The following is a 12,226-nucleotide window of genomic DNA, read 5'->3' as shown; positions in this document are numbered from 1 at the left end:
TATGTGATTCTGTTTAAGACTGCACTATTTATTGGATGTGATAAATTATTGTTTAATAAAAGCATCTAGTCATATTCCTGGACACAAATATTTACAGTGAAATATTTTTAAAGTATTAGCAGGTTTCTGCACATTTCCTGTAATGAGAATTCTTACATTTTAGAATACTCATTTCTCAGGCTCATCTCACTCCTGAACTTGATACAGAAGGATACCAGGTTTTAGTTATCATTCCACTACTTGGTTACTTAAATTATTGCAAAATGGACTAATAAAATCAGCACGTTGTTTTTCTTAACTAATTCTTTGCCAACAGTTACATAACTTCATAATTTCAAAACAATAATTTGGCTACTACAATCTCACTGAAGTGCTCTAAAATTATTTCACTGTCTACAAAATATCACTACAACTTCAATCATAAAGTCTATAACTTTATTTAGCTGCTGGAGCATTAAGAAAATCCTGTATGTGTATAGAGAGACATCCTATTTTAGAATTATTATGACCTACATAGATTATGACCTGCATACCACCTGGCACATGGCAGATTTGCCATCTAATAACAACAGAAGGAGAATCAGCAGGCAGATAACTTGGGAGTTACAGAACTAAGTGAGATGTGCTGACAATCATAGATGGAAAAGTCTGGCATTAGGAAGCAAAATGAATCCTTTAATTTTTCCTTTCAATGAACTGTAGTGATTGACATTAAGGGAACATTAAGATTCCATCCTTTGATGCCAATACTGCTGGGAATAGTCTACTAGAAATCATTTAAAAATGTCACTTATACAATAAAAAGTGAATTTATATTTTAGATAAAACAGCTGCCTTTAATATTGTACCTAATGGAAACCTGAAAGTCTGCTTCTACTGGGTTTTTTGGGGGGAAAAATTTATTTGTCTGAGATTCTGCAATAATACTCGGGATTGATCAAAACTGTTCTCACTCAAGAAAATGGGATCATTATGCTTCCAAGACCTTACTGGTTTGATTTTGTAGGGGGGAGGGATGTGGGTGAAGACAGGGATGGGAATGACTGTTAGAAAGGATCTGATACTGTTAGAAAGAATACTAACCTCTGATTCGAGTTCCAGTAGCATCTGTTCTCTGTACACCACCAGCAAGCACCATGGCTACAGCCAGCTTCACCAGGTACAAGCCAAAAACTTGAGGACATAAGCTAGCCAAAATTTCATTCCTCCCTAAAACAGCAAAAATGGCACTCAGCACTGCCCCTGGAGTAAAACTTGGTTTCCCACAGACTCCTGTGTATACTGACAAATAATTTGGGCCTCCTTCTTGAACAAGAGGAACAGAGTAGGGAGAAGATTTTCTTTAAAATTATTTTATTTTTTAAATGGGACCCAAAGCAGTTGTTTGATCCAAACAGTCACAAGCAGCAAAGCCAATCCTATTGCAATTTAAGGAATGTATGGTCTGGATAGCAGGAGAAAAGGGCTCTAAGGAAAGAAATACCATCATCCAAATTCTTTTGTTTCATAGCTAAAAGTGTAGGGGCTATGAAGAATAAAACCTAAAAATTTCCAGACTTCGAAATAGCCCTTGAAAACTGGTGTGTTGTACATTTAAGAAAATAAAGAAAACTTCTAACACTTGAATTATTTTGTCTTAAACCTGTGCACACATAGCATGGCTCATTTTCTTGTTGTTACCTTCAATTTCCTTTTCCTTTTTGACCCTTCTGTGTCACAGATCCCTTTTTTCCTCCCTACCATAGTCTCTTCCCAGCACAAATGTTGATGGCTTGCAAGATATGTAACAGAATTAATTCTGTCCTTTAATATTCTAACACTACCAGCACATAAGGGGTCACAGGTTTAACGCGATGTGTTACTCCCATTGCTAGGGAATAAAAGAGAGTGACCAATTTTGAGATCTTAACTTCATGTTTTAAATTTAGATGCAATTACGTGGTACTGGCAAAATATGTAAGCCCCTAATAGATGACTTGAGGCATATGTGTTTCTTTTGGAGGTTTTCTGAAGGAATTAACACATCTTTGTCCATCCAAAAGTGAAATTTTAAAAACTTTGGTCAGCCATGGCATAACTCAAGAATTAACTCCACACTTAGGAGTTAGCATCACAAAGTGACTGACACAAAATGCAGTAGTAGCTACCATTATCTCTTGAAAAAAAACAAATGTACACACATTCTGTTGTGCAATGGCCTATACCTTAGACTCCTCAGTCAAATTTGATCTCTGTCCTCCATTTTAACTCAAATTCAGACTAACAGCCTGAAACAGACATCTTGGGCAGTCAGGGTCCTTCTCATTTCCACCTCAATTTTCTTGTACCCACTTCATATTTATTTGTTCAGAATGAGTAATATTGCACAAAATCACATTGCTCCCTGCAGGCTTCCAAAAACTGTCCTGAGAATGAAAGATTAAATGGAACCTTCAAAGAAGATCCTGAATTACTTTCTGAACAGTTCTAACCAGAGTGATAATAATCTTGTTCCAAAGAGCAGAAGGATGAAATGTTATTCCAAACATTGTATTCCAAACATTCCAAACATGTATTATTCCAAACAGCAGGAAGCTAGCAATTAAATTGCTTTCTGGGAAATGCAGTTCTGAAGAATCTTTAACATTGACAGGATCTACAGCTTCTTATGTGAGCAGGCTAATTTGGGGGATATTCCCACCTCTTTTTCCTCCTGTTTGTCTTTTAAGAAGAAAAACTAAGCCCTTTCCAGGGTTTTATAAGATACAGTGTCAGCCTAAAAAAATTCAATGATGGAGACCCTAAAGATTTCATTGAGATTCCACAGAGTTGAGGAGAAGGCACTCAGATTATGGAGAAGGAGAGAGTTTCAGGCACAACTCCCAGTTACTCCAAGGTGGTCGACTACAGACTACACTAAGTTTAGGACCCGGCACTGACTGTTCTGGAAGCCACTGTGAATTGAGAGGTTCCACTGCACCTAAGTCAAGGGTCTAGGCATGAAAGGGTTAGCTTAAAGATAAGATGTGCTAAGCTCTATGGTGAAGATTCACAGCTTAGTTTGGGATGCAGAGACCGCGAGTCAGATCTCTCGTCCCAGAGGCAACAGCTACGCTGACTAAAGGCTGATCTGGTCCATACCATTTCTTCTAAGAAGTATGCTTCGTCTTTCTTGATTATAAAACACTCCTCTTTTCCCCCACAGTAATTATATTGTTTCTCATTTTTTGTTAATAAATGTTCCACAAAATACTTGACTAGAAAGCTCAAAAGAAGGAAGATCAATGCAGTAGTTTTGGTACTTCCTCCCCCTCAGTAATATTAAAGTAAAAATTTCATATTCTTGTACGGGAAAAAAATATATTCTTGCATTAATGGGTGGTGGGATAGGATAATGGGGGAAAATGTGTTCAGTCACTGTATTTTCACTCCTGATTTCATCTCTATCCGATCAAGTGCCCTACATAAAAGCTTTCAACTACTAACCTGCTAAGGGATCATTCCTATGCCTTTCCCAGAAGTCTTCAAATTCCCTGCGAACTTCTTCATCAATTACAACCCCTGCTAGCTGCTCATTGTTCACTTTAACGTAGTTGGCTTTCAAAACAATCTCCAAGTCACAGCGTGAACCCTCATGGAAAGGTTTCCACCTCTGCATTACCACGCCATACACTGTGATATCATCTCCTGGAGGTAAAAACAAAAGTTAGCAAAATAACATCTGACTTGAGACATGAAGCCATTTTAGTTAGCTGTAATGCATAATAATGCAATGCACTTACAGGAAGTCTAAAACAAAGATAAGGTAGAGTGCTTACATCTGTGGTAGGAAGTTGCTGTGTCTTTCCATTTCTGTTTAAAGGAGGTGAATTCTTACAGCTATACCTCTCTTTGTTTCCTCTTTTAGAAGAGAGGAATTCACAGTAAACTGTAGAAGCTTTCTCAATTAGATTGACTATACAAAAAATTCAGTCAAAACTTATTTGATTTCTGGTAACTTTTATGAACTCCAGAATCACTCATTAACATTCTGGGTACAGTGTTCTTCTGAGAAAGTATGACCAGAAATTAATTTCTTGTGGAGATGTGCCTATCTGAGAATTAGTAGTCCATTCTTCATTCATCCTCCTGCCAGTTAGCTTCTTCTTTGAATGCCCAGTAGCTTTTTCCACCTGCAGCACTCCTTAGATAGAAAGCCGGGTTACCCGGCTCTTTGAATCTAAGAAGGGGCAACACATGCTGGGTGATGGTGTGAACCAATTTCCTCAAGAGGTTTGGTGTTCTACATTAACATGATTTAATATAATTTCTGTATATCACAACCCATTACTTATTGAAACTGAACTGTTAAAAAGTTAAGATGTAATATGGGGGGTCATGACATTCTCTAGAATAGTCTTCAACTGCCATGCTACTGTCCATCCTGGAACAGCAACATGACAGATGCAGACACCTCATTTGACAAGCTCTCTGCACTAACACAGCCTCCTTGACAAAGATTCATCTCAAATGAAAAACTAAAAATGCTTGTGGTACAAACATATGTGATATATGCTGTATCCTCACCAGACTTGCAACTGTCCACCAAGTCATCTTCCAGAACAACCACCATGCAACGAGGGATGCTTCCAACAGACAGCCTTTGAACCTGGGAGATGGGAAGCAAAAGAGCTTCTTAAGAACAGCACCTTTCAAAAGCCTTTCATTTATAGCTGCTCTGGCTTAAAGACCTACACTCCTTTCTTTCCTGGAACTGAGGTCAGTTCTTGCCTTTTATCACAAAACTTACAGTAAAAGATGGCACTGCTGCCATGAACTTAACAATGAAAGTTTAATGCTGATATTAATGGAAATGGGATTGAGTATTAAATTAGCAGAAGGTGCTCAGTGCTGGGAGATGCAGTGTGATTTCAATATTTTGCTGAAGAAAGCTCACTAAAAGAGGTCATTTGAAAGAGTTGATCTTTTTTTTATTATAAGTTGAGCTATTATTAGATACTTCAATATGCAAAGTTGACTTTGGGTACTGAAGTGTGTCAATGCGTTAGATAACCCTTCACGGAAGTACATCCTGAGAGAATATTCTCTGTATTTTTCTGGTATTTAACCATAATTTGAGAGTTTGAGATTAAGTGTACACCTAGGTGTCAAGGATTAAATCAACAACCGGAAAAAACAAATATATATATTGACAAATGTGCCAGTAAATCCTGTAATATCATTTTCTTTTCTCCAGGGCAAAGTCTATGCAATCTGGTCAGAATCTATTTCCAACCGGCAATCTTCCCATTTACACTTAAAGCTTGCAATAGTTTTTAGAGTATCCACTGCACAAGTACAACAGTCAGAAGTTTCTTTTCATTCTGCAGCACAGGTCACACATGCTAGAATTCTAGACTTATTCTCTCTCTAGTGCCTAGGAAGGTTAATCCACCCTTGTATATTATCTACGTGGCCACAGGCACTTCACATCACTGTCAGTACTGGTAACACACGCACAGTTACTTGCAGAGCTCAGTAGTGAAACAGAAGTGAAATTCAATCCTGGTTTAATTTTACTGTTTTTAATAAGCCCATGGTGCTGAAAATTCCTTTTATCATATTTATTTATTTATTCTATCACATTATTGTCACACAATAAACCAAAAAGTTATAGAAATCTCCCATATGTCAGGAACAATCATTATATGAACATGTAAGACAGGGTTTATTTCCTAGAAAGTTTTAATCCCTTACTTTTTTTTGCTATTCTGAACTTTCAAGAGCTTCATTTCAAATTTCATACATCTTGCATGTAGATTGGCACCACTATCCTCTCCATTTATAAAATCAAAACCCTGAAACAACTGAAGATATCTTAGAAAAGATCTACGAAATAAAGACACTGAGCATATAAATAAACACAGAAACATTGCCTGCAATATACCCTGCTTATTCTCAATTTTCATACAGTGTAGATTTTCCTTTGCCAGTTTTGTCTTGGTTATGTGCTACCACAAAAAGAGGTCCAATTGTTTCTCACTCCTCCAGCTTGGCTGTACTTCCACCCAGGGCTACCATCAGAAAACAAATGCAAATTCTGTAAGGATCACATGTGCAATAATTGTTGAATTCAATATTGGCTGAAGGGAAGAGACATTTGCAGACACCATGTGTTGACCATACTGCACAGCTACAGTTGGCCTTGGCCACCACTGGGTTAGCTCTAGTCCTCAGAAGCAGTGTTGAACATCAGCATCATGTCCAGTAAGTGCTTAGAGAAACAATGCACACTTGATGTAAGGATTCAACATGGAATGGAATTTCATCTACAGAAATTTCATCTGTGCACTGATCCTGGGCATTTTGTACAACATCAAATGGAGTTACCCAATAACAGAAGTCTAATCAACATGTCGCTTAATTGTTAACTCTTTGAGAAATCTCTGACCAACAGGCTGCCTGGCTTCTTTTAGTCTTCTCAGGCATTTGATTTAAACAACAGTAGAACCTGTAAAACTTTTCCACTTACCTTAGCATGTAAAACTTAACGATGAAAATGGGATAATCTTAATTCTAATGTAAGCATGAATAGTCTCACCAAGATTAGCAGAGATACCTTATTTCAACAGGAAATTAGACCCCCAAATGTCTTCTTTCATAAGTTAATTATTTTTGTACTTGAGACATCTATACTTTAATACCTTTCCCTTCTTCTCCATCTTTTTTTTTCCTTACCTGTTCCTGAATTTTGATTTCTTGATAGTCTCTGCAGCAGGTAGGAGAAGAGGCTGTTCCAGAGAGACAAGTGAACTTGATTGAGTTGCAGCCTTCTTCATTAAGACAGGCTGATGGACGACAGAATGCATAGTACTGTTCAAAGTCAGCCTTGACAGCAAACACGTGCTTGCACTTGTTGCAGATGTAACTCCGTTCAAACTCCAAAACTTTCACCGAGCTGGTACGTATGACAGTCCCAGTAACAGACAAAAAGTGACCAACATCCTTGGTTTTAGGAATGTGCTCTCGAGTCAGCTCTGGGCAAACAGGCAAACCTGTTAAACAGAAATATGTGCAGCATAAGGCTGTGCATATAAAACATGGACTTACAGTGCAGTTAAACAGAAAGGCTAGAAAACATGCCAGACATATGAACAGTAGCCATTGTTATTACTGTTTCATAAATGTAACTCAGCAATTCATCTGTTGTACCATAAATCTGATTCACTGGCCTCAGATAGTGAAAATCATCAGACACTGAGCATTAACTGAAAATGTTGCCATTTTACTCTCCCTCTCTTGCCAAGGGCTGAATAGTCACGAACAGTTTCCATTCATGGAAGAAGATCCTGATGTTCTCAGATCTATTTATTAATTAAAATGTTCTTTTTGCAGAAGCCATTTATTCTACAACTAGTTTATCTGCCTTACAAAATTTTAGTTATGCTACTTAATTGTAGTTCAATGTTATTCCATAGTTAAACAGCTGTAGCTCCTAGTCTTGTGTGAATTCTCAAGTCTAAGCAAATTTAAAATTCGCAGTTAGTGAGCATTTGACCTTAAATCCACATTGCATACCAGTAAAGCTCAAGCACAAGGAAGACAGCATAAAAAAAATGTAAAGGAGTTTTGAACACAACCAAAGCCAATTCACTTGTAAGTTCAAGTGAATAGTGACAGAACACTTTCCACCTGCCCTCCTTTAATTCCACCCCAACAGCCAATTCAGTGGTGTCCTGATCCTGTTCCAGCATTCACTCATGCAGCCATCACTTGGCACCACGGTGGCTAAAGTCCTCAGGAAAATTAATCTACCTCAACTTTACACATCTCTGAAATGATCACCTGAGCACAATATTGCTTCTTCAGAAAGTAGTAATGAACTACAAGATACTAATATTTATCAACTTAAAAAGATATTACCTACTCCTAAAATAATTTCTTAGCTTTAAAACAGAGCCAGAAAATAGAGATGTAAAATTACAAATCTGTTGGGAAATGATGTTTCTAAGGGGACTAAAACTATTTGTGCATCTAGGTCAAATCTTCTTAGGAGCTTTGACTGCTAAAAAAAAGATATCATATGTTTATATCAGTGTTTTCAAAACTAAATGCTTTATTTCAGACACTCTGAAACACTCTGTTTTGATGCTTTTAAGCAACGTTTAACCTTTTGCTTTTGTTTAAAGAAAATAATTTAAAGAAAATAAAGCTAATTTTAAAAGGTAAAAGAATAAAGTTAAGAAAACGTAGAAAGGAATTAAATAATCTGTAAAACTGCAAACAATTTTTTCCTAGTTGACTCTAGCAAAGCTATTTACATGTTCTACCAAACCTGTTGAATTTTTTTTTCTCCCACAGGTTTGCATTTCTAATCAGTTCAGGGGAAAAAAATCCATTATTTCTCCAACTGTTTTGGCATTTTTTTCCCAGCTCAGTATTGGTGCCCCTCAAGAAACTTTGCAAAATACAACACATCTTACACTAGAGAGAACTGCAGCACTGTTGTCAGGATATATGACGATCATCCCTGTGAATTTTGAAGAGACAAGAGTCTGGATGTGAAAAAAGAGCCTTTGTTCTGATCACATCAGGCTGCTTGATGAACTCTTTAATTGAGTATGTGCCTCTTTGAATCAACTTTACTGTATCAGTCACAAAAACGCTGAACTATTAGAAGCAGCTTGGCCTTCAGTAACAGACACAGCAGTGCTCAGGCTAATGGTAAGGAAAAATCATTTCATGGATTTGTAGCAAAATGCAGAAGTTACACAGTCAAATTCCTACAATGCTAAAATTCAGATAACTTCATCTTTTACCTTCTTCAGTTAACCCAAGGTAATCATCTGTTATTAACTGCTGCACACTCACACTCCCTGAATCCCTCTTTGAACTCCTAGATGTACTGGTAGCAGTGTGTCGAGATTGCATTCTTATACCCAGCATAAGCAAAACCACTTTTCCTCACTTCATTCCATGCCTGACACGAAGATCCCCTCAGCTGCACTCCAGTTAGTTGTCTGCTGCTCTCACCAAAAATAATGCCCCACCTTCTCATTCCCTTCTCATCTGATGTAGGAATGGGAAGTGGCACTCCAAGAGGAGAATCCTGAAGGTAATCAAAACACAGAATCCACTTGAAAGGTAACAGTACCATTGGAAAATTGATGTGGAAAGAAGGCTACAGATCCCTTAGCTTATTTCTTCTGTTTCTTCCGAAGCCAGCCTTTCGGTGGTACAGAACATTAACTAAACTATGTGGGCAGATGTTATTTTGATCCAGCTGGACCACTCAAGGATAACCCCCTTGTTCATCAATTTCCCTCCAGCTTAGTGAGAGGGTTATTTGTAATCTGCTAACTTCTTCTGTCAGGCTTGCTTTTATCAGTTATTAAAACTACTTGATCAAACGTTGCTAATTTTGCCTGAGGTTTATAAGGGAATATTCAGACAAAACACCACTGTGGGAGGAATGATCAGCTCCAGTAACAGGCTGATAACAGGAGCAGGAATGTCTTAAAGACACCGCTACTCACGCAGTGATCATCTGCCCCTTGCTGTACTTCTTCTAATACTTCTTGCTAGCTTTTAAAATAATCCTACTTGGAGTCTTTTTCTCATGCTGAAGCTCTGAATGATGCACATGCATCCTAGAACACTAGGAGGAGAGTTTTAATTCATTCCTGCTTTCATAGGTACAGGGAGATGCCCAATGACAAATTTCAGTAAGCACAGAGGCCATCCTTTTACATCACGTACTCAGCAGTTGTGTACAAGCTCCTTAATAACTGAATTGGTAGCAAGCCTTATTTTTTTTAACTTCTTTCCCTCTAAAAATCTTGAAAAAATAGCATTGTGAGAGCCACAGGCTAATTGTATTTCTGATGGATGTGTTTTCATTACAACATTTTTATTGAAACTTACTGGAATGAAACACAGGCCTATTTAACAACTGTAATTTATCCAAGTCCAAGATGTCAAAAGACTGAATGACCACAATCCACTCCACAAGAGGGCAGGGGAGGGAAACACAGGCTGCCACCTCTTGGCTTTGTGGACTATTGCTCCAAATAGTTACGACCAGAAATTATCAGAAGGGATGATGCCACCACTGACCCAGTCTCCCAAAGCAGGCAAAACAGACATTTCAACTCCTGAATCTGCACTCCACACTTACCAGCCCTCAAAGCTACCAGAAATTTCTTATTAATAAGGAATAATGGCATATCAACTTGCAGTGGAAAAAATGACAAAGTTCCCTGTTAACGATCATGCCTTTCAACAGTTCATTCCAATTTTATAACAAGCAATTTTATTACAGCTAAGCATAAAATTCAACAATTTCAAATGGAATTGTTACAAGACAACTCAAAATTTTGACTTTGCCTCTTCTGGGAGGTGGCTGGAGTGAAAAAAGACGATGAGCCAACTGGCACAGTAGCGAAGTCAACCTGCAATTAAACTTACAAACCATATATCTTCCCCTAAAACTTTTCTTTAGATCTTCTGTCTAGAAGAGAAATAATGTAAGACCAGCTGCTGATGTGAGGAGTCTTTGCCACGGAAAGGCTTTAGTATAAGCCCTGACCCAACTAATACTAATCACTGCATGCAGGTCAGTGGCAATGGCCATAGCTTTTTTGGGGGGGTTGGTCTACACACCTCCATGTATTTGCATGTGTTCTTTCCTGCTTAATAGACGCTAAAGATTCCCTACCGCTTCAAACAGTGAAACGGCAAGAATTCAACTTGCTCATTCCCATGGCACCCCAATAGTTTGTTCCAGAGTAAGGAAACTTGACTGGGAGACGCAGCTCACTGCAGCCCCTGCCCCGCCACTCACCCGAGACCCTGGCGTGGAGGTTCTGCTTCAGGCTGAGCCGTGCTGGGTCCGCGGTGTCCTGCAGCGCTGCCAGGGCAGCCCGGCGCAGCGCGCTGTCGAAAATCGGGAGCACCTCGCTGGGGAAGGCGTTGAAATACTCCCCGATCTCCATGTTGGTCTCAAAGAGCGTCAAGGCATCGACGACGACGGGGTAGTGCGCCTGGTCGTCCGCCTCCCTCAGGATGCCCAGGATGTCGTCCCTGTGGTGCTCCAGCACGTAGGACTCGAACACCTGCCCGATGAGGGCCACCTGGTCCGCGCTCAGCACCATGTTGCGCCTACACGGGGGCGAGGTGAGGGGAGGAGGTTACACGGCGAGGCTTCCCGGTGCGGGCACGCGCCGAGCGGGAAACTTTATCTTTCTCTCGGGGAAGCCCATGGCGGAGCCGGGCGGGAGCGGGGCGCGGCTCAGGAGCTCGGGCAGCGGCACCTCGTTACAGCGGCACCTCCGACCCGCTGCTGCCCGGCACGGCACCAGCGCCGCGCCGGCTCCGGAGCCGGGACGAACCGCCTGCAGTCCCTCACTGCCGGCTCCGCCAACTCGCCAGCCCGCCCCGCCCCCTCAGAGGGTCACGCCCGCCCGCCGGGGGCAGGCGGAGGGCGGCGGGGAGCGGGCGGGAGCGGCGGGAGCGGGCGGGAGCGGCGGGCGGGAGCCGGGGCGGGGGGCGCTCCGCCCGTGAATGCCACAAAGCGAAAAGCTCGAAGGCACCCCGTTCCGTCGCTCTGTGGGCGGTGACAGGAGGAGGAAAGCAGCAGGCGTGTCCGCTCCGCCCCACCGGCGGCAGGGCGGGGTTCTCCGCAGCGGCGCAGTCGGCCGCCGCCAGGACAGCAGGTTTAGAGCGGTGGCGAGGCAGGGGTGGGCCGGACCGGGCCAGCAGCACGCTGCCTCCCCGCCCGCCTGGAAGCTGCCCCAAGCGCGTCCCGTGCTGCGGGGCGCGCCCGAGCTCACCCCCGTGCCCGCGCCCGCCGGGTAGGCGGGCAGAGCTCTTGCGCCGCCCCCGCTCCCGCTCGGTACCTGCAGCGGGCGCCGCCGCCCCTCCGGCCGGGTTCCCGCCACCGCAGCTCCCTCACCGGGGAAGCGCGCTCCGTCCCCGCCCCCTCGCGGCCGCCACGGGCGGGCCCGGGGCGCTTCCCTCGGGTGGCCTCAGCGGCGGCGGGGAAACCGGCCCTGCCGGAGCAGCTGAGGGGCGGTGGGCCGGGCTCCGCGCCAGTCAGCGCTCCGTGGGCTCGGGGGGGGAACACTGCAGCTGCTCGGCCTCTCGGGAAGAACAGATCCACCTACGGGTTCTCCTTCCAGTATTGCCGCACTTTGTTGTTTGCCTAAATATCTCTGTTCCCTCGCTGCAAAGAGGCGCCGCTCCTGTGTACAGGGGCGGAAGGGGGGAC

General features: G+C 42.1%; 1 protein-coding gene across 3 annotated transcripts in view; it reads right to left on the bottom strand.

Annotated features, from left to right (window-relative positions):
* The window catches only part of MCM9 (minichromosome maintenance 9 homologous recombination repair factor), a 48,622-nt gene extending 36,723 nt beyond the window's left edge, over positions 1 to 11,899 (bottom strand). For all 3 annotated transcript variants that reach the window (XM_018077905.2, XM_018077906.1, XM_018077907.2), the window contains exons 1-6: positions 11,856 to 11,899; positions 10,802 to 11,118; positions 6,697 to 7,013; positions 4,546 to 4,627; positions 3,466 to 3,666; positions 1,084 to 1,209 (exon numbers count right to left, since the gene is read on the bottom strand). In XM_018077905.2, coding sequence (XP_017933394.1) covers positions 1,084 to 1,209; positions 3,466 to 3,666; positions 4,546 to 4,627; positions 6,697 to 7,013; positions 10,802 to 11,111 — 1,036 coding nt within the window. In that variant the 5' untranslated portion in view covers positions 11,112 to 11,118; positions 11,856 to 11,899. The remainder of the gene's footprint in view (positions 1 to 1,083; positions 1,210 to 3,465; positions 3,667 to 4,545; positions 4,628 to 6,696; positions 7,014 to 10,801; positions 11,119 to 11,855) is intronic.
* Positions 11,900 to 12,226: the final 327 nt, after the last annotated feature.

This window comes from Manacus vitellinus, unplaced genomic scaffold (genome assembly GCF_001715985.3).
Source record: "Manacus vitellinus isolate BGI_N305 unplaced genomic scaffold, ASM171598v3 scaffold_4_pilon, whole genome shotgun sequence".
NCBI lineage: Eukaryota > Metazoa > Chordata > Aves > Passeriformes > Pipridae > Manacus > Manacus vitellinus.
Note: the sequence above shows the minus strand (reverse complement) of the source record. Positions and strands in the feature narration are given on the sequence as shown.